This window comes from Notolepis coatsorum (genome assembly GCF_963971535.1).
Source record: "Notolepis coatsorum genome assembly, chromosome: 12".
Classification (NCBI taxonomy): Eukaryota; Metazoa; Chordata; class Actinopteri; order Aulopiformes; family Paralepididae; genus Notolepis; species Notolepis coatsorum.
The window spans coordinates 16957377-16980737 of NC_140176.1; the positions used below are offsets into that span (position 1 = coordinate 16957377).

Here is a 23361-nt window from a genome sequence, read left to right on the forward strand (position 1 = left end):
TCGTTGTTCTGAGGGACACACACACACATACACTATGTTGTTCTGAGGGACACACACATAACATACACTATGTTTTGCTTTGTTTCTAGTTTCTAGCCTACCGTACCGGGGTAACGTTTGATTGGATATTTGCATAATTCATTCATAATTATTCACATATTTGATTCCCATCTTCAATACCTCTGTCCCTTTGCATGTGGGGAAGTAAAAATCTTTATTTTCATACTGCGGGTAGGTTGGACAACAATATGCAACCATTTTATTTGTATTTGATCACCGCTTTGGTCATTTTGAATTACTGTGGGATTTCAGTCTGTCTCTTCTCTCTCTGTTCCAGGGGGGGTTGGTAACAATGTGGTGGCCGGACCTCCATGGGGAGGTTGAGTCAGCCTATAACCTTTGCCCTCACCTCGTATCTCTGGGCAGCCGGGACACTTCATACGGGACACTCTATTTTCAAGGCCTTCTCTTGAACCCATAGCCAGGATGTGTGGGGCATGGGTCAGTCGTAAATGCAACTATTTTGTTTCAGAACAGACCCATCTGCGTTATAAAAAGAGCTCCAGGAGCGAGAGAGAGTTGTTCTTCTGGTGGTAGACTTTCTGGGAGACAGACCTAGACTGTAATTCTTTTTTTTACATTACGGGAAATTCACTTATTTTAATAAAGATTACTTTAGTTTTTCTACTTTAAGTGTAAATGTCATAAAAATACAGTAAATGTATCTTTTATCAAAATATTAACCATTAAATAAAGGTTGTAATCTGATTTGATTTTACTGTAATTTGACAGTAAGTATTTGGCAACCGTTGCTGCCAGACATTTACTGTTTTTTTTTGTTTTCTTTTTTACGGTGTAGATGGGAGCTGGCTTAGGAAGAATGACCATTCATTGAATATTGTGCATTTTGTCTTTTGTACTGTACTGTACCCATTCTGCAATATATTAATAAAGTTTTCAATTAATGTATTACCATAGTGTCTTTATACCTTCATCACTGTACATATTAATACCTTCATCACTGTACATATTAATACTACAACTCACACAGTTGCACACATTCACACCTGGGTACAACCACAGTCTGACACTGTTGACCACAGTGTGTATGTACAGCCCACCCTGTTATAAATATACAAATAACTATGCTAAGTCTACCCCCAGTACAAATATACCTAACTCTATCTTATGTCTACTCCTGGTACAATATATATACTGTAACTATAATTACAAATATAAGTATCCTGTGCAATATATACAGTACTCCATACTAGGTCTACCATGATCTGTACATGGAACATAAGATATTTGGAACTTTCTGAACCTCTTGTAAATCGTAATATAGATCAGTTTTACTACAATGTTTGCAAACATTGCCAACATACCCAAAGTGTTTCAGCCACAGAACAAATACAAGCAGCTTACTGTTGTCTAGTGGTAGTCGGTCAGCAGGAGATGAAAACAGGGCTCCATTCTTATGTCCGGTGGTGGAGCTACACATTCATGTATGTTTGGATCCAATAAAAAATGCACACATTTGGATATGATCACTTTTCCCTTTGGTGGAATACGTCAGATCACTTTTCTGTTTCAATATGATGCATAATTAAATAGTTCGACTAGTCAATTATTTTCTTTTTGTGTTAAATTAGAGAGAATAACTGTATAATGTGACTGTACATGTCTTCATATAAACATTTAGTAAGTATAAAGTAATTAATCATAAAATTTGTTACCCATAAAATATAAAGGGCAATGTATAGTGTGTATATACATAAAAAGAACAACACTTTCACAAGTTCATAGTTTATTAGTATGTAGATTTAAGTATCCAACAGGACTTGACATAAACATTTGTACAGTAATGATGAGAGACAAGTTATGCAACACCCGCACTCTATTTCAGTTCACTTATCCAAAACGCTTTGCAATTTGTTCCTCACATTTGACCCATTCACTCACACATTCACACACCGACGGCGGTGGCAACCATGCAAGGTGCCAACCTGCTCATCAGGGCAATTAAGTGTCTTGCTCAAGGACACTTCAACACACTGCCCGGGAGGAGCAGGAATCGAACCGTGAACCTCCGGATTACCAGACGACTGCTCTACTCTAGCGTGTAGGGTAGAGAGAGAGAGGAGGGGTAGAGAGAGAGAGAGAGGGTAGAGAGAGAGTAGAGGTAGAGAGAGGGGGTAGAGAGAGAGGGGGTAGATTTAATTGATTTTATTGATGGATTAAAAACACACAACAAGGATCCAAAGGATAACATGAGAAAGAGTAAAACCCTTATTTCCGTCATGGTCCCAGGGCTGTTAGGCCACAACAAAAACACGACAATAACACAAAACACATAAATTTAAAACATTAGAAGACTAACCTATCGCTAAAATTGTATACCCCACAATAACTAAAAACTGATTGGAAACCCATTCAAACTATAGGGGGCTATTCCTCTATTCTGTCCATGAGCCACTTCCTGACGCTTCTCTTGAAGCTGTGGAGGCTCGAGCTCTGCTTGATGGGGATAGGCAGCTTGTTCCAATCCTGGGCTCCTGGGCTCCAGAGAAAGTAAGGGAGCACTGGCCCAGTTTGGATCGGAAAGAAGCAGGCTTCAGGTTTGCTATGCTTGCTCTAGTTCTGTGGTTGTGGGATTCGTTGACCGGGGTGAAGTAGTTCTGGACGTATCTAGGGGACCGTTGGTTTATAATATTGTGCACTATGTTCAGTCTGAGCTGGGTAACTCTGGCCTCCACAGGAAGCCAGTTTAGCTCCTGAAAGTGACTCCTCCCTATGTGGGTGCGAGGACCAAGACCCATTACCACCCTTACCAGCTTATTTTGGGAAACCTGAAGCTTCTTTTTTATGGTCACTGACAGGCCCTCGAACCACGACATGCTACCATAGTCAAAGTGGCAGAGTACTAGGCTATTTGCTAGTAGCCTGAGGCTATCTCTGCCAAGGAGGTTGGCTTTCCTAGCTAGGTACCTGGTGCAGGCGTTGACTTTGCCCAGTACTTGGGAGGCCATAGCCTCCCCATCTAGGCTCCCATCTATCATACAGCCTATAGTATAGATACTTCGCTTTTTTTTTTGCTGTTTTAGGGTTACAGCTCCTAACTGGATGTTAAACTCCCGTGCTTTCCTGAGCTTGGGCTTGGAGCCTAATAGTACTGCCTCTGTCTTACCTAGGTGAAGAGAAAGCCTGTTGTCCGAAAGCCAACTGCTGACCCCTGCAAGTTCTTCACCTAGCATCTGTTCTAGTGTGTTCTGATCCTTGTGTGAGACTAGCAGGGCTGAGTCGCCTGCAAATAAAAACAAGTTACATGAGCATGCTGCTGACATGTCATTTATGTACAGTAAAAGATACTAGAGTAGAGAGAGCTTGTAGAGAGAGCTTGTGTATGATACAAACACAGAATTTGTACGTGAAATATTACAAATATATCTATCAATGATTACATGTATGTAGCAATATATTTAAACTATATTTTATAACAGGAGGCTATCTAATGTAAAGCAGAAATACAGCAGGTGGTTAGGCCTACACCATACACACTAATGTCAAATGTAAGTGGATGTTTTGATTGTGGGAATATATTTGTACACAATGGTTTGTTTTCTATGATGCTTTGAATTGTATTGAAATGTCACTATTGCATCACGCTGCATATTGAATTTAGATCCTCAACTTTACCAAATCAAATGCTGGATATGTTTTTGTGTTGAGCTCCAAGTACTGAGTAGGATGTACAGCAGGTACCGAAGTGACTAACCATTGATTAATTGATTGATAACTTTATTAACAGATTGCAGAATGGATTGATTGATTGATTTTTATTGTGGCGTAAAAGACAGCATCCAAGGGATAAAAACATGAGAAAGTGAAAGCACTTATTTTCATCATGGTCCCAGATTTTGGACATGGACAGACATCATAAAACATAGAGCATCATAATAAAACAGAGCATCATAATAAAACATAGATCATCATCATAAAAACATAGAGCATCATAATAAAACATATAGCAACCCCATAAAACATGAACCAGTATTTCACTTCTACATATACTATCAAGAGACTAACAGATACGTGGTACAGTACTGACTAAGATGAATATGTACAATCCATTCACTATTTATAAATGCGTTCCATTTATATACACTATGGTAGATCTCAATTAGACTACAAAAAATAGGAAGTCAGAAGCAAGAACCAAACAGCACTGTAGATGAAAGAATAAGATGAAGACCTGTCACTCATCCAGCCTCTTGACTGGTGTGTAGGACATTTACATTTACATTTAGTCATTTAGCTGACGCTTTTATCCAAAGCGACTTACAAGTTCTGTACGACAAGCCATCAGGAAGGGCACAACTCTATCAGCTGAGCAACAATGTTCATCAAAGTGTTGAGTGCTACAGTGTAGGTTAGTTTATTAGGACAAGTGCATGACAGTACGGTTAGGTAGGGTTCGATTTTTGTAATTTTTTTTAATTCAGATAATGGTTGAAGAAGTGCGTCTTTAGTCGACGGCGAAAGATTGGACGTGTTTCGGCTGTCCTAACTGGGGTGGGTAGTTCATTCCACCATTGTGGGGCAAGGACTGAGAATAGGCGACTTCTCTTTGATGACCCTCCCGGAGCTTGGATAGGAGTAGGTCTGAGGCGGCCAGAAGATGCAGAGCGTAGGGGTCTTGAGGGTGTGTAGTTAGAGACCATTGACCGGAGGTAGGCGGGAGCGGTTCCCTGGTCAGACTGGTGAGAGAGGAAGACTGGTCAGAGAGGGCGTGTTGGAAGCACCATGCAACATCCTTGAATCTGTAGAATACGTGTTTTATATTAAAAAAAACTAGTCTAAATCACATTTAATATAATAATTTATAATCTAATAATAATCAAATCCTTTTCAATTGAATTATTTATTTTGGAGCAGTCCTTTCTTCCCTTGTATTCAGCATGTTTGTCTAGTCTAGTGGGTGTATAGGCAGCAACAAACCACATTTTTGATTTCCTTGCCTGCCTGGCTGACCCACGACCAAAAGGTAAAAACAAAACAAAACGTTTAGCACATTAGGTAGGCAGTGTTCCTGGCTCCAATAAGCACAGCTAACATCAAAGTGAATCCACTGCTTGTGTCCCCATTGTGACATCACTAAAGGAAAGCAACTGCTTGTTTAGTTGTTGATCTGGAGACTTGGAACTCTGGCTAAACAGACTGACGTCACATCCATACAGACTGACATCTCAGACTGAAGCCAGATCCATACAGTAATGAGGATATCTAGACTAAAAGCAGCATTCGTTTTGGAACTCTGCCTTGTTTGATTATAACACTAATGAATTTGAATAGTAATTAAAAAAGTGAATACATATGAAAAAGGCTGTTGATTGTTGAGTAGATAGAAATGGAATATGTGAATATCCAATATCAAACCAATTTGATAGAATAGTACTCTGATAAAAGTAAAAGGACTCTATTAAAAATTAGACTAAAGTAATAGCATAAAAGTAAATATTGAATGTAAGTAACTAAAGTAAGTACACATTCTGTACAGGCTTATAATGATTGAGAGCTCCTAAATTCTCAATGCATCAACCTCTGTGTGATGTCAAACTGGTTGTTCATCCAGTTATGCTGGTTGTGATTACTTCCTTTTGACATCGACAGACTTAAACATTAAATGTACATTATGTTTTGCATCTTATCACATATTTTGGATTACTGTAAAAGAAAGTAGAGCAGGGTTTGTATAAATGTGGTAGAGGAAAATAAATTAGGAAACCTCCTTTGAAGTGTAGTATAGTAAATGTATTGAGATCCCTAAATTGGAAATACTCAAGTAAAGTATCGTAAAAACTATTTAAATACAGTAGTAAAAGTACTTTCTTTCCTCTCCTAGGTTCTCTACTTTCTGTGTTACTGTACCCATTTACTAATGCATATTTGGTAACATCAAGTTATTCTCTAGATATCATATTAACAACTGTAATCATGGGTTTTATAGGGTTTCATTGCATTATAATCTCATATACATAACTTTTCTCATGAAATGAGAATTACTGCAAATGTACTTTGACACCAATGCCCAGCAATGAAGTCAGGTTATTTCTGAGACATAAAGGAAACTGGTAAGAAACCGGCCTTCAATGACAGCTACAACCAGGAAGCACCTCCCACCCCGTGACGCGTTCAGAGTTTACTCTATAACCAGGAAGCACCTCCCACCCTGTGACGCGTTCAGAGTTTACTCTATAACCAGGAAGCACCTCCCACCCCGACACGCGATAAGAGTTCACTCTTCCTGAGAAAACAAAACTTAACAGCGACGTTGTTAAAATGGCGCAGCAAGGAGTTGATCTGGACCGGGACGACCAGTTCTGCTGTTCTATCTGTCTGGGTCTACTGAAGGATCCGGTAACTATTCCCTGTGGACACAGCTACTGTATGGGCTGTATCAAAGACTGCTGGGATCGAGATGATCAGAAGGGGATCTACACATGTCCCCAGTGCAGGGAGACTATTAATCCAAGGCCTGTTCTGAAGAAAAACAACATGCTGGCTGAAGTGATAGAACAACTAAGGAAGACAGGACTCCAAGCTGCTCCTCCTGATCACTGTTGTGCTGGACCTGGAGATGTGGCCTGTGATTTCTGCACTGGGAGAAAGCGGAAAGCCCTCAAGTCCTGCCTGGTATGTCTGACCTCTTTCTGTGAAACTCACCTCCAGCCTCATTATACTGTAGCTCCATTAAAGAAACACAAGCTGGTCAAAGCCTCCACACGGCTTCAGGAGAACACCTGCTCTTGTCATGATGAAGCTATGAAGATGTTCTGTCGTACTGATCAGCAGTGCATCTGTTATTTGTGTTCCATGGATGAACACAAAGGCCATGATAAAGTCTCAGCTGCAGCAGAAAGGACGGAGAGACAGAAAGAGCTCGGCACGAGTCAGCAGAAAATCCACCAGAGAGTCCAGGAGAGAGAGAAGCGACTCAAAGAGGCCCAACAGGCTGTTGATTCTCTCAATCACTCTGCTGATAAAGCAGTGGAGGACAATGAGAGAATCTTCACTGAGCTGATACGCTCCTTGGAGACGAGGCGCTCTGAGCTGAAGAAGGTAATCAGAGCCCAACAGAGGACCACAGTGACTCAGGCTGAAGAACTGCAGAAGAGACTGGAGCAGGAGATAGCGGACCTGAGGAGGAGAGACACTGAGCTGGAGCAGCTCTCACACACAGAGGACCACATCCACTTTCTACAGAGTTACCCCTCCCTCTCCGGTCCCAGTGAGTCTACAGACTTACCCAGCATCAGTGTCCTTCCTCTCCTGTACTTTGCAGATGTGACTGAGGTCGTGTCTGAGCTGAGAGACCAACTAGAGGACGTTCTGAAAAAGCAGTGGCCCAGAATCTCAACAACAGTGAATGCAGTTAATGTTTTACTGCCACCAGAGCCCAAGACCAGAGCTGACTTCTTACAATATTACTCTCCGATCACACTGGACCCAAACACAACAAACACACGTCTGTCTTTGTCTGAGGGGAACAGAAAAGCAACACGGATGCTGCAAAATCAGTTATATCCTAATCACCCAGAAAGATTCATTGAAAGGCTTCAGGTTTTGGGTAGAGAAGGTCTGACTGGACGCTGTTACTGGGAGGTGGAGTGGAGTGGAGGGGTTCGTGTAGCAGCTTCCTACAAAGACATTAGTAGAACAGGCACTAGGGAGAACTGTGGATTTGGATGCAATTCCAAATCCTGGGCTTTAGAGTGCTATCAATGTAATTACTTTTTCTACCACAATAACAAGAACATAACAGTACCGGGCCCCCGGTCCTCCAGAATAGGAGTGTACCTGGATCACAGGGCAGGGACTCTGTGCTTCTACAGCGTCTCTGACACAATGACCCTCCTGCACAGAGTCAACACCACATTCACTCAGCCTCTCTATCCTGGACTTTGGTGTCGATATTACCCTGGGGAGGCTGAGTTTTGTGAGAGAGCAGTGACATGCACAGCTCCTCTACCCAGGGTTTTGGATTTAAATTGATCTTGGAGATGCTGAGTTGTGAAAGATGAGGTAATTAGGAGTTACATTCACTCAGTCACTCAGTCTATCGTTGTTCTGAGGGACACACACACACATACACTATGTTGTTCTGAGGGACACACACATAACATACACTATGTTTGGCTTTGTTTCTAGTTTCTAGCCTACCGGGGTAACGTTTGATTGGATATTTGCATAATTCATTCATAATTATTCACATATTTGATTCCCATCTTCAATACCTCTGTCCCTTTGCATGTGGGGAAGTAAAAATCTTTATTCTGATACTGCGGGTAGGTTGGACAACAATATGCAACCATTTTATTTGTATTTGATCACCTTTGGTCATTTTGAATTACTGTGGGATTTGGGTCTGTCTCTTCTCTTTCTGTTCCAGGGGGGGTTGGTAACAATGTGGGGGCCGGACCTCCATGTGGAGGTTGAGTCGGCCTATAACCTTTGCCCTCACCTCGTATCTCTGGGCAGCCGGGACACTTCATACGGGACACTCTATTTTCAAGGCCTTCTCTTGAACCCATAGCCAGGATGTGTGGGGCATGGGTCAGTCGTAAATGCAACAATTTTGTTTCAGAACAGACCCATCTGCGTTATCAAAAGAGCTCCAGGAGCGAGAGAGAGTTGTTCTTCTGGTGGTAGACTTTCTGGGAGACAGACCTAGACTGTAATTCTTTTTTTTACATTACGGGAAATTCACTTATTTTAATAAAGATTACTTTAGTTTTTCTACTTTAAGTGTAAATGTCATAAAAATACAGTAAATGTATCTTTTATCAAAATATTAACCATTAAATAAAGGTTGTAATCTGATTTGATTTTACTGTAATTTGACAGTAAGTATTTGGCAACCGTTGCTGCCAGACATTTACTGTTTTTTTTTGTTTTCTTTTTTACGCTGTAGATAGGAGCTGGCTTAGGAAGAATGACCATTCATTGAATATTGTGCATTTTGTCTTTTGTACTGTACTGTACCCATTCTGCAATATATTAATAAAGTTTTCAATCAATGTATTACCATAGTGTCTTTATACCTTCATCACTGTACATATTAATACCTTCATCACTGTACATATTAATACTACAACTCACACAGTTACACACATTCACACCTGGGTACATCCACAGTCTGACACTGTTGACCACAGTGTGTATGTACAGCCCACCCTGTTATAAATATACAAATAACTATGCTAAGTCTACCCCCAGTACAAATATACCTAACTCTATCTTATGTCTACTCCTGGTACAATATATATACTGTAACTATAATTACAAATATAAGTATCCTGTGCAATATATACAGTACTCCATACTAAGTCTACCATGATCTGTACATGGAACATAAGATATTTGGAACTTTCTGAACCTCTTGTAAATCGTAATATAGATCAGTTTTACTACAATGTTTGCAAACATTGCCAACATACCCAAAGTGTTTTAGCCACAGAACAAATACAAGCAGCTTACTGTTGTCTAGTGGTAGTCGGTCAGCAGGAGATGAAAACAGGGCTCCATTTTTATGTCCGGTGGTGGAGCTACACATTCATGTATGTTTGGATCCAATAAAAAATGCACACATTTGGATATGATCACTGTTCCCTTTGGTGGAATACGTCAGATCACTTTTCTGTTTCAATATGATGCATAATTAAATAGTTGGGGTTCGACTAGTCAATTATTTTCTTTTTGTGTTAAATTAGAGAAAGAATAACTATAAGGTGACTGTGCATGTGCATGTCTTCATATAAACATTTAGTATAAAGTAATTAATCATAAAATTAGTTACCCATAAAATATAAAGGGCAATGTATAGTGTGTATATACATATATAAAAAGAACAACACTTTCACAAGTTCATAGTTTATTAGTATGTAGATTTAAGTATCCAACAGGACTTGACATAAACATTTGTACAGTAATGATGAGAGACAAGTTATGCAACACCCGCACTCTATTTCAGTTCACTTATCCAAAACGCTTTGCAATTTGTTCCTCACATTTGACCCATTCACTCGCACACCGACGGCGGAGACAACCATGCAAGGTGCCAACCTGCTCATCAGGGCAATTAAGTGTCTTGCTCAAGGACACTTCAACACACTGCCCGGGAGGAGCGGGAATCGAACCGTGAACCTCCGGATTACCAGACGACTGCTCTACTCTAGCGTGTAGGGTAGAGAGAGAGAGGAGGGGTAGAGAGAGAGAGAGAGGGTAGAAAGAGAGAGAGAGAGGGTAGAGAGAGAGTAGAGGTAGAGAGAGAGGGGGTAGATTTTATTGATTTTATTGATGGATTAAAAACACACAACAAGGATCCAAAGGATAACATGAGAAAGAGTAAAAACCCTTATTTCCGTCATGGTCCCAGGGCTGTTAGGCCACAACAAAAACACGACAATAACACAAAACACATACATTTAAAACATTAGAAGACTAACCTATCGCTAAAATTGTATACCCCACAATAACTAAAAACTGATTGGAAACCCATTCAAACTATAGGGGGCTATTCCTCTATTCTGTCCATGAGCCACTTCCTGACGCTTCTCTTGAAGCTGTGGAGGCTCGAGCTCTGCTTGATGGGGATAGGCAGCTTGTTCCAATCCTGGGCTCCTGGGCTCCAGAGAAAGTAAGGGAGCACTGGCCCAGTTTGGATCGGAAAGAAGCAGGCTTCAGGTTTGCTATGCTTGCTCTAGTTCTGTGGTTGTGGGATTCGTTGACCGGGGTGAAGTAGTTCTGGACGTATCTAGGGGACCTTTGGTTTATAATATTGTGCACTATGTTCAGTCTGAGCTGGGTAACTCTGGCCTCCACAGGAAGCCAGTTTAGCTCCTGAAAGTGACTCCTCCCTATGTGGGTGCGAGGACCAAGACCCATTACCACCCTTACCAGCTTATTTTGGGAAACCTGAAGCTTCTTTTTTATGGTCACTGACAGGCCCTCGAACCACGACACGCTACCATAGTCAAAGTGGAAGAGTACTAGGCTATTTGCTAGTAGCCTGAGGCTATCTCTGCCAAGGAGGTTGGCTTTCCTAGCTAGGTACCTGGTGCAGGTGTTGACTTTGCCCAGTACTTGGGAGGCCATAGCCTCCCCGTCTAGGCTCCCGTCTATCATACAGCCTATAGATACTTCGCTTTTTTTTGCTGTTTTAGGGTTACAGCTCCTAACTGGATGTTAAACTCCCGTGCTTTCCTGAGCTTGGGCTTGGAGCCTAATAGTACTGCCTCTGTCTTACCTAGGTGAAGAGAAAGCCTGTTGTCCGAAAGCCAACTGCTGACCCCTGCAAGTTCTTCACCTAGCATCTGTTCTAGTGTGTTCTGATCCTTGTGTGAGACTAGCAGGGCTGAGTCGTCTGCAAATAAAAACAAGTTACATGAGCATGCTGCTGACATGTCATTTATGTACAGTAAAAGATACTAGAGTAGAGAGAGCTTGTAGAGAGAGCTTGTGTATGATACAAACACAGAATTTGTACGTGAAATATTACAAATATATCTATCAATGATTACATGTATGTAGCAATATATTTAAACTATATTTTATAACAGGAGGCTATCTAATGTAAAGCAGAAATACAGCAGGTGGTTAGGCCTACACCATACACACTAATGTCAAATGTAAGTGGATGTTTTGATTGTGGGAATATATTTGTACACAATGGTTTGTTTTCTATGATGCTTTGAATTGTATTGAAATGTCACTATTGCATCACTCTGCATATTGAATTTAGATCCTCAACTTTACCAAATCAAATGCTGGATATGTTTTTGTGTTGAGCTCCAAGTACTGAGTAGGATGTACAGCAGGTACCGAAGTGACTAACCATTGATTAATTGATTGATAACTTTATTAACAGATTGCAGAATGGATTGATTGATTGATTTTTATTGTGGCGTAAAAGACAGCATCCAAGGGATAAAAACATGAGAAAGTGCAAGCACTTATTTTCATCATGGTCCCAGATTTTGGACATGGACAGACATCATAAAACATAGAGCATCATAATAAAACAGAGCATCATAATAAAACATAGATCATCATCATAAAAACATAGAGCATCATAATAAAACATATAGCAACCCCATAAAACATGAACCTGTATTTCACTTCTACATATACTATCAAGAGACTAACAGATACGTGGTACAGTACTGACTAAGATGAATATGTACAATCCATTCACTATTTATAAATGCGTTCCATTTATATACACTATGGTAGATCTCAATTAGACTACAAAAAATAGGAAGTCAGAAGCAAGAACCAAACAGCACTGTAGATGAAAGAATAAGATGAAGACCTGTCACTCATCCAGCCTCTTGACTGGTGTGTAGGACATTTACATTTACATTTAGTCATTTAGCTGACGCTTTTATCCAAAGCGACTTACAAGTTCTGTACGACAAGCCATCAGGAAGGGCACAACTCTATCAGCTGAGCAACAATGTTCATCAAAGTGTTGAGTGCTACAGTGTAGGTTAGTTTATTAGGACAAGTGCATGACAGTACGGTTAGGTAGGGTTAGATTTTTGTAATTTTTTTAAATTCAGATAATGGTTGAAGAAGTGCGTCTTTAGTCGACGGCGAAAGATTGGACGTGTTTCGGCTGTCCTAACTGGGGTGGGTAGTTCATTCCACCATTGTGGGGCAAGGACTGAGAATAGGCGACTTCTCTTTGATGACCCTCCCGGAGCTTGGATAGGAGTAGGTCTGAGGCGGCCAGAAGATGCAGAGCGTAGGGGTCTTGAGGGTGTGTAGTTAGAGACCATTGACCGGAGGTAGGCGGGAGCGGTTCCCTGGTCAGACTGGTGAGAGAGGAAGACTGGTCAGAGAGGGCGTGTTGGAAGCACCATGCAACATCCTTGAATCTGTAGAATACAGATATATATTAAAAAAAAACTAGTCTAAATCACATTTAATATAATAATTTATAATCTAATAATAATCAAATCCTTTTCAATTGAATTATTTATTTTGGAGCAGTCCTTTCTTCCCTTGTATTCAGCATGTTTGTCTAGTCTAGTGGGTGTATAGGCAGCAACAAACCACATTTTTTATTTCCTTGCCTGCCTGGCTGACCCACGACCAAAAGGTAAAAACAAAACAAAACGTTTAGCACATTAGGTAGGCAGTGTTCCTGGCTCCAATAAGCACAGCTAACATCAAAGTGAATCCACTGCTTGTGTGTCCCCATTGTGACATCACTAAAGGAAAGCAACTGCTTGTTTAGTTGTTGATCTGGAGACTTGGAACTCGGGCTAAACAGACTGACGTCACATCCATACAGACTGACATCTCAGACTGAAGCCAGATCCATACAGTAATGAGGATATCTAGACTAAAAGCAGCATTCGTTTTGGAACTCTGCCTTGTTTGATTATAACACTAATGAATTTGAATAGTAATTAAAAAGGTGAATACATATGAAAAAGGCTGTTGATTGTTGAGTAGATAGAAATGGAATATGTGAATATCCAATATCAAACCAACGTTACCCCATTTGATAGAATAGTACTCTGATAAAAGTAAAAGGACTCTATTAAAAATTAGACTAAAGTAATAGCATAAAAGTAAATATTCAATGTAAGTAACTAAAGTAAGTACACATTCTGTACAGGCTTATAATGATTGAGAGCTCCTAAATTCTCAATGCATCAACCTCTGTGTGATGTCAAACTGGTTGTTCATCCAGTTATGCTGGTTGTGATTACTTCCTGTTGACATCGACAGACTTGAACATTAAATGTACATTATGTTTAGCATCTTATCACATATTTTGGATTACTGTAAAAGAAAGTAGAGCAGGGTTTGTATAAATGTGGTAGAGGAAAATAAATTAGGAAACCTCCTTTGAAGTGTAGTAAATGTATTGAGATCCCTAAATTGGAAATACTCAAGTAAAGTATCGTAAAAACTATTTAAATACAGTAGTAAAAGTTCTTTCTTTCCTCCCCTGGGTTCTCTACTTTCTGTGTTACTGTACCTATTTACTAATGCATATTTGGTAACATCAAGTTATTCTCTAGATATCATATTAACAACTGTAATTATGGGTTTTATAGGTTTTCATTGCATTATAATCTCATATACATAACTTTTCTCATGAAATGAGAATTACTGCAAATGTACTTTGACACCAATGCCCAGCAATGAATCTGAATCTGAATCTGAACTATGAAAAAAAAACATATTCTGTATGAAACACAGTAATCTAGACACTGCCTCTTTAAAGCGACTCCTCCCCTGGACAGGAAGCACCTCCCACCCCGTGACGCGTTCAGAGTTTACTCTATAACCAGGAAGCACCTCCCACCCCGACACGCGATAAGAGTTTACTCTTCCTCTCAAGAGAGGAGATGATGTTTGTATTGTGATTGTATGACAAGAGGAGCAGAGAAGAAGGAGACAGAGACGATAGAAATGTGTTTTGAAGATGAGAAGAAGAAGAGGAGTGTAAACTTTCTCAAGTGTGGGCGAAGCAAGAATTGTGGAGGGCAGTAATACGCCACGATGCGTCTACACTGCCGGAAATTCAAATAAGAAGAAGAAGAAGAAGAAAACAAAACTTAACAGCGCCGTTGTTAAAATGGCGCAGCAAGGAGTTGATCTGGACCGGGACCAGTTCTGCTGTTCTATCTGTCTGGATCTACTGAAGGATCCGGTAACTATTCACTGTGGACACAGCTACTGTATGGGCTGTATCAAAGACTGCTGGGATCGAGATGATCAGAAGGGGATCTACACATGTCCCCAGTGCAGGGAAACTTTTACTCCGAGGCCTGTTCTGAAGAAAAACAACATGCTGGCTGAAGTGATAGAACAACTAAGGAAGACAGGACTCCAAGCTGCTCCTCCTGATCACTATTGTGCTGGACCTGGAGATGTGGTCTGTGATTTCTGCACTGGGAGAAAGCAGAAAGCCCTCAAGTCCTGCCTGGTATGTCTGACCTCTTTCTGTGAAACTCACCTCCAGCCTCATTATACTGTAGCTCCATTAAAGAAACACAAGCTGGTCAAAGCCTCCACACGGCTTCAGGAGAACATCTGCTCTCGTCATGATGAAGCTATGAAGATGTTCTGTCATACTGATCAGCAGTGCATCTGTTATTTGTGTTCCATGGAAGAACACAAAGGCCATGATACAGTCTCAGCTGCAGCAGAAAGGACGGAGAGACAGAAAGAGCTCGGCACGAGTCAGCAGAAAATCCACCAGAGAGTCCAGGAGAGAGAGAAGCGACTCAAAGAGGCCCAACAGGCTGTTGATTCTCTCAATCACTCTGCTGATAAAGCAGTGGAGGACAATGAGAGAATCTTCACTGAGCTGATACGCTCCTTGGAGACGAGGCGCTCTGAGCTGAAGAAGGTCATCAGAGCCCAACAGAGGACCACAGTGACTCAGGCTGAAGAACTGCAGAAGAGACTGGAGCAGGAGATAGCGGACCTGAGGAGGAGAGACACTGAGCTGGAGCAGCTCTCACACACAGAGGACCACATCCACTTTCTACAGAGTTACCCCTCCCTCTCCGGTCCCAGTGAGTCTACAGACTTACCCAGCATCAGTGTCCTTCCTCTCCTGTACTTTGCAGATGTGACTGAGGTTGTGTCTGAGCTGAGAGACCAACTAGAGGACGTTCTGAAAAAGCAGTGGCCCAGAATCTCAACAACAGTGAATGCAGTTAATGTTTTACTGCCACCACCAGAGCCCAAGACCAGAGCTGACTTCTTACAATATTACTCTCAGATCACACTGGACCCAAACACAACAAACACACAACTGTCTTTGTCTGAGGGGAACAGAAAAGCAACACTGATGCAGCAAGAGCAGTTATATCCTAATCACCCAGAAAGATTCATTGAAAGGTGTCAGGTTCTGGGTAGAGAAGGTCTGACTGGACGCTGTTACTGGGAGGTGGAGTGTAGTGGACGGGTTTGTGTAGCAGCCTCCTACAAAGACATTAGTAGAACAGGCACTGTGGAGAACTGTGGATTTGGATTAAATTCCAAATCCTGGGCTTTAGAGTGCAATCTAAGTAATTACATCTTCAGCCACAATAACAAGAACATAACAGTACCGGGCCCCCGGTCCTCCAGAATAGGAGTGTACCTGGATCACAGGGCAGGGACTCTGTGCTTCTACAGCGTCTCTGACACCATGACCCTCCTGCATAGAGTCAACACCACATTCACTCAGCCTCTCTATCCTGGACTTTGGTGTCGATATATCCCCGGGGAGGCTGAGTTTTGTGAGAGAGCAGTGACATGCACAGCTCCTCTACCCAGGGTTTTGGATTTAAATTGATCTTGGAGATGCTGAGTTGTGAAAGATGAGGTAATTAGGAGTTACATTCACTCAGTCACTATCGTTGTTCTGAGGGACACACACATACACTATGTTTTGCTTTGGTTCTAGTTTCTAGCCTACCGGGGTTTTGTTTATTTGATTGGATATTTGCATATTCACATATTTTACTCCCATCTTCAATACCTCTGTCCCTTTGCATGTGGGGAAGTAAAAATCTTTATTTTCATACTCCAGGTAGATTGGACAACAATATGCAACTATTTTATTTGTATTTGATCACCTTTGGTCATTTTGAATTACTGTGGGATTTGGGTTTGTCTCTTCTCTCTCTGTTCCAAGGGGGGTTGGTAACAATGTGGTGGCCGGACCTCTTCAGCCTATAACCTTTTCCCTCACCTCGTATCTCTGGGCAGCCGGGACACTTCATACGGGACACTCTATTTTCAAGGCCTTCTCTTGAACATAGCCAGGATGTGTGGGGCATGCGTCAGTCGTAAATGCAACAATTTTGTTTCAGAACAGACCCATCTGCGTTATCAAAAGAGCTCCAGGAGCGAGAGAGAGTTGTTCTTCTGGTGGTAGACTTTCTGGGAGACAGACCTACACTGTAATTCCTTTTTTTTTTACATTACGGGAAATTCACTTATTTTAATAAAGATTACTTTTGTTTTTCTACTTTAAGTGTAAATGCCATAAAAATACAGTAAATTACCTTTTATCAAAATATTAACAATTAAATAAAGGTTGTAATCTGTAAATGTATTTGATTTTACTGTAATTTGACAGTAAGTATTTGGCAACCGTTGCTGCCAGACATTTACCGTTTTCTTTTACAGTTTTCTTTTTTACACTGTAGATAGGAGCTGGCTTAGGAAGAATGACCATTCATTGAATATTGTGCATTTTAGTCTTTTGTTCTTGTATTCTTACTAAATAAACGTGGACATCTAAACCCAGAAGGACCCGTGTGGATATTTGCTTGAAACTTGCCGTTTCACCGACTGAACCTCAATATAGAACTTTGAACACAACGCAAAGGAATTTACTTCAACTCACTATTTACATTACATGTGCTACACAAGAAATGCTGTCGAAATCTAACATTACCATTGAAATTCAATAGTGAAACGAGTTAGAGTTCCAAACCAATTCTGGTTTAATTCTAGATCTCATGGGGCGGCTACGTGGCGTAGTGGGCAAGGCGCTCGCCACGAAATCTGGAGCCGCTGGGCTTGCCTGTTCGAGCCCAGCGCTCCACATTTGCTTTCAGTTTAGCAGGTCGTCCGTACTAATACACATTGGCCGTATTAGGGGGTGGAAACTGATGGGTGGGGATCGGGCGTTGTGGACAGCGACTCCTACAGGTTGGTTGGTGCGCCTGCGCAGTAGAATCAGGAAGTGTCGGGGGCAGCGTGAGCCTCCGAGTCCCACGTGTTACTCCTCGCCACTGAGAGATCGAGCTGCGCAGGTGAAAAGATGCGACTGCTGTTACCTCAAGTACCGGAGGGGACTTGTGCTATGTATGACTTAGTCCACATTGCAGCCGGCTTGTGGGAGGCAAGAAACAGCGTTCGTGACAGGGGAGGGTTGAATTGGATGATACGAAATTGGGATGGGAGAAAATATAGAAAATGGGAGAAAAAGTGGATCAAAAAAAATTCTAGCTCTGATCATCTCCAATTAGCGGCAAATACTTTCTAAAATGTTGCCATTGTTACCATTACAATTGTTTAAGAACCCAAGAGCTCGGGCGGCTAGGTGGTGCAGTGGGCAAGGCGCTCACCACCAACACAGGAGACGCTGGGTTCGAGCCCAGCTCTCCGCATTGCTATCAGCTTGGCTGGTCGTTCATACTAATAAAATTGGCAGTATTAGGGGGTGGGAAGCTGATGGGTGGGGATCGGACGTTGTGGACACTGACTGGGGGAGGGAGGGTAGAATTGGACGATACGAAAATTGGGATGGGAGAAAAATAGAAAATAGGAGAAAAAGTAGATAAAAAAGAGAACCCAAGAGCTGAGGGCAATAGTTTTGGCAGCGGTGGCCTAAAGGTTAGAGTAGCGGGTTTGTGACCGGAAGGTCGCCGGTTTCGATCCCCCGGACCGGCAGGAAACATCTGGGCTGGGGATTGGGGAAGTGAATGAATAACTCTCTCCCATACCCTCAATACCAACAGGCTGAAGTGCTCAGTGGCCAACGGTGTCAGACTGTGGTTTTACTGGGCGGCTCCCAGGTGTGAATGGAACTGTGTGAGTCAGTGTGAAGCAGTCGAGCAGTGTGTATTTTCATTACTCTCAACAAGAAATTAATTGGCTTACACGCGTTTACAAAATGCTTCTGGGTCTGACTCCTTGATACACCTGTTCAGATTGTCATCTACTCCCTATAGGAGACAGATAGCACCATATCTCGCTAGATGTATTAACACTTCCTTTGGCCAATCCTCTAATGCCGGACTCTATTGCAGAGTCGTTTACATGCACCTGCAACTTGTCCTGCCTGGTTAAATAAATAAATAAAGATTGTATGCATGTTGTGTGTTACCTTCTTAGCTCCTATCTGGGTGGATAAGTGTGTATTGCATGTATGTGTGTGTGTGTGTGTGTGTATATCAATACTGATATATAATACTTTATAATGATGTATAACGTGTGGTACTCTACCTCTCCACAATACTGATATATAATACCTTATAATGATGTATAACGTGTGGGACTCTACCTCTCCACAATACTCTGAAATGAACTTGTTCTTCTGCACCGACTCTTTGATGAAGATGCCCCACCCCGCCACGTCTGATGGCGCCAGCAGAAGATGCTGAGTGGGAAGGAAGGATGGATGGATGGATGGGTGAGAAAGAGGGAAACATTTTGTTAAACAGACTTAAGTTTGAGGTAGGGTTGGCTGAAAATTCAATATTATTTTTTTGTTCAATATATTATTGTAGAACAAAATAGAAGTAGTCTGGTGAGTTATTTTGATATAAGAGACCCAGAACATAAATACTATATAAATTACAAGTAACCAAATTTCGAATAGAGCAATCTGCATATACTCTGTTGTGTGTTGACAAATCGACAGTGTTATGTTACTGCCTGTTACAGGTGTGCTTATAGTGCCACCTATTGGATACTTAGTTGTACTACACATTGAAAAGTTGAGGTTCCCCATTCCAAATGTAGCATTGGTGTTGCATGTCGCTCCCAGCCTGGAATGAATCCCACTAAAGAAGAATGGTACTAGTTCAACTGGTGAACAAACAGTGAGACCAAAATGACTGACCAAAATCTGGAGACCAATCAAACGCTACGAGCTGACTTGGATTGTATACTCATGGGTCACCAACACCCTGCAACTCAGCTGTATGAGAAGGAACACACAGTAAGCTGTGGTGTTCCACAAGGCAGCATACTAGGACCGCTACTGTTCCTAATTTATGCAAATGACATGTCGTCAGCTTGTGACTGCAACTTGTTCCTGTTTGCGGACGACTCAGCCCTGCTGGTCTCTGACAAGAACAAGTTACAGGTTGAAAAAACCCTCAGCTCAGAACTAGGCAAAATCTGCATATGGCTCGCTGATAACAAACTATCATTACACATGGGCAAAACAGAGTCCATTCTCTTCGGTTCAAATAACAAACTCAGCAAGACCGACGGCTTCTCAGTTACAGTGGGTGACAATATTGTCACAAGGAAAGAAGATATTACCTACCTGGGTTCCATCCTAGAGGCAAATCTTTCCTGTGACAAAATGGCATCCAATGTAATAAAACAAGTCAACCAACGAACTCGATTCTTGTACCGGATCTCCTCACTGGTAAACAAGAATACTCTGAAGACTCTGGCAGGAGCACTCATTCAAGGGTACTACGACTATGCTTGCACCTCATGGTACCAAAGCACCTCAAAGGCGCTAAAAACAAAATTACAAACATCTCAAAACAAACTGGTCAGACTACTGCTTGACCTTACTCCTAGAACCCACCTCACCCCTGCCCACTTTGACAACCTAGGATGGCTTAGAGTAGACGACAGAGTACAACAACTTGCAATGGGCCTGGTCTACAAGATACACTACACGACCAAGGTACCCATGTACATGTCAAAATACTTCCCAAAGGTCAGTGAATACCACGACCACAACACCAGAGGGAGCTCCACAAATAATGTTAAACCCAGATTCGGCTCAAACAAGGGACTAAACACGTTTCGCAATTATGCCACATCAATGTGGAACGCCCTACCCACAGCTGTAAAGGAATGTGAATCACTACCCACTTTTAAAACCACTCTCAAGGAGCACCTAGGGGAGACGGCAATTCGAAACTGGCCCCTGTAAATGTCCTAACCCAACCCCCTCCAATGTACAGTAAATGTCCTAACCCAGTAATACACAAGACCCTCTTCTTGGACCAAGTAAGGTTTCGTCGATAATCCAATGTAGTTACCCCCACCCCGCCTAGCCCCCCCCCCCCCCCCCCCCCCCCACCCACCCATCCACCTCCAATGTACAGCCCCCCCCCCCCCACCCCGCTTCCTCCTACTGCATAGTAGTAGATAATTACTTGTTTTGGATTGTAAGTCTTCCTGAAATGTCTCACTCAAATATACAGTACTGTTACCCATAGATCCTAACAGAGATTATATACATATGATGGGGAGGAGACTGTACATTTACTTGGTTTGGAGGGAGAAAAAATATACATACACAATATACAAAAAGACAGTTTATCTCGTGGCCATGGAAGAGTAATTAATGACCTATGCAGGGGGCCGTAACACCCGCTTCGTTTACCCTGTCGGCGGTGTGGCAACGTCAGGGTGGGAATAGTGCGTGTTGGTGGGGTGAGTGTGAGTTTCTGCTTGAGTCTCTGGCCCCTAAAATATCTGTGCACAGCCCTTATCACATCCCTTACAAAATAAAAAGTATCATGGTCATTTCTGTTTTACTATGGCACCGGCCATTGTATAAATAATTTACCAGGATACCATGTATGGTATTGGCATCATTTTTGGAAATACCATGATATTTTTGTAAAGGTTAGTCCAGCGGCTAAGGCACATCATTGTATATGAGATTGAGATATACAATTACTGTAATTTAACAAATTGGCTGAATGAAATTGGCCATAGCTGTAATGTATGTGCATATGTATCATCTTACTTAGTTTCAGTGCCGTTTACCCTTATTTCAGGGTGTCAGAAAACATGTTGAAAGTAAGCCAGATTGAAGATGAGGTCTAGAACCAACTGCAGTAAATAAGGCCTGTTTGTATATCTGGATTTGCAGTGTTGGACTTGGGGGAAATGTATAGTACTACTGGTAATTAACAGTTAACAACTCCCCATCCCTGTGGATTTGTAGGCTGGTGTGGTGTTGTGCACTGTGCAGCACAAGGAGTGCCTTGCAGGCTAGAGTAGTGTTCGTCCACTAGTCCTCCTACACTCTGAGTGGTGCTGTCTCAGCCCTCTCGCCCTGTGAGAAGAACCGCCTTCCATTCCACTTCTCCCGCGGACTGTGACGGACTAGGCCGCTGCACGGTCGCCCCAAGCGGGGCTGTGATCACAACACCACGGACCCGCCAGGTATATGGAGGACGTTGGGGATCATAACGGAGACCTTATGGTGTGATGGTATAATTTACGAAATACTTTCTTATTACGGGGCAGCCGGCTATACCCTGCGATCTGTACGTAACGAATGGCGACATGGCCGATGCATTTAGTAAATAGACGGCTTTATGGTAACTTGATTTCTCCATGTTGCGCAAAACGCACAGTTAAATGACATGTTATTTGGCGCCGTGACGCACACTTGCTTCACCTCAACCTCTGCTGCTGACAGACTAGGAAGTGAGGTTTATACAGTAACACGCCCAGTTCAGCTGTCGACCCTGGGGGGGAATAAACCGTTGATCAGATACAGTAAACACACTTTATATAAACATGCATACGCTTTTGGATGTTGGATAAGGAGGAGAAACGCTCGCAAACGCTGCTGATCTCTGGGGTGGTATGTAACAGACTCTGTTGATACATGCGTTGTTGTTATTACAATGTTATTAGCTCAGGCGATTTGTTCCGTTTGAAGGCCTGTCTTCTCCATCTTTATTTTTTTTTGATAATCATGTTGATGATTGATCACATGCCTAATTGTCATAATCGTTCAGATGTTTGTTAGTTCGTCGTCTCCACCACCTCACAGGCTACGGGCCAGATATGCGCGTCTGCCAGATGTGCGCGTTGGTCGCACCTGCTTGCGTGATGATGATGATGATGATGGTGGTGGTGCACGAATTGTAGCTGACGATGGGCTCCTCCGTCCTACTGACTGTACTGACACCACGGAGAGCTCAGCGCACTGATGATGGTGTATCTTCCCTAACAATTATAGCCAAGATGCCTCGGCTGCTAACAAAATATTCCTCTTCAAAGACGCATGTTTTACAATACAATAATTAAAACGCATAGGCCTAAAGATTCGACCTCGCACGTGTTGTTGTTTGCCCGTTGTTTACTTTAGTAGTGTTCCCCTTTGCAACGGCAGGACCATTTTAATAAATGCTGCATTATCATGACTCATAATCCTACTATATACTTGCGACGCCTAGGTGTGATCAGGGACGTAGTGGGGAGACTAGTAAACCCACTTAAAACTCCGTTCACCTGCCCAACTTTATTTTTTATTTGTATCCACTTTTTTTTTTTTTTTATACATTTTTTAAAGCGGATGAATCTTAAGAAAATAGGGTGCTTTTGTGGAAATAAAACCAAATGACACTATTCAGCATTTCTGTATAATATGATAATCAACTGGAGTTCATATAGTTTACCACCTTAATTTCTACCACTGCATCACTAGGTGATGATTTAGGCAAGATATTGTTGTAAATTAGACCATACTGAATAAAAAAAACTTAAAAAAACTGAGTCCAACATTTTAAAGCTTTTCTTTTTTTAAACAAAATTTCAACATCCTTGAATGTT

The 23361-nt window shown here is 41.9% G+C and overlaps 4 protein-coding genes across 8 annotated transcripts in view; all 4 read left to right on the top strand.

Moving 5' to 3' along the window:
• LOC311237776 (uncharacterized protein) overlaps window positions 1–846 on the top strand; it is a gene marked incomplete at its 5' end in the record, with an annotated part of 28331 nt that extends 27485 nt beyond the window's left edge. The window contains one exon of the mRNA XM_084325754.1: window positions 338–846. The remainder of the gene's footprint in view (window positions 1–337) is intronic.
• A 5493-nt stretch (window positions 847–6339) lies between these two features.
• LOC311238298 (tripartite motif-containing protein 16-like) lies at window positions 6340–8645 on the top strand (the record flags this gene model as incomplete). Its single annotated transcript, XM_084326324.1, has 1 exon — window positions 6340–8645. One exon carries the CDS (start codon window positions 6340–6342, stop codon window positions 8050–8052), a length of 1713 nt encoding a protein of 570 aa, XP_084182450.1. The 3' UTR covers window positions 8053–8645.
• A 5761-nt stretch (window positions 8646–14406) lies between these two features.
• Window positions 14407–17308, top strand: LOC311238297 (tripartite motif-containing protein 16-like). Its single transcript, XM_084326323.1, has one exon. It carries the CDS (start codon window positions 14657–14659, stop codon window positions 16367–16369), a length of 1713 nt encoding a protein of 570 aa, XP_084182449.1. The 5' UTR covers window positions 14407–14656; the 3' UTR covers window positions 16370–17308.
• Window positions 17309–21896: 4588 nt separating this feature from the next.
• Window positions 21897–23361, top strand: part of LOC311238089 (polyhomeotic homolog 3) — a 36116-nt gene continuing 34651 nt past the window's right edge. For 3 of the 5 annotated variants that reach the window (XM_084326065.1, XM_084326062.1, XM_084326066.1), the window contains exon 1: window positions 21897–22008. The gene's annotated coding sequence lies outside the window, so the exon portion shown is untranslated. Of the gene's footprint in view, window positions 22009–22265; window positions 22388–23361 lie in introns of those variants that run through there. The other 2 variants (XM_084326064.1, XM_084326063.1) reach the window with 2 other exon arrangements.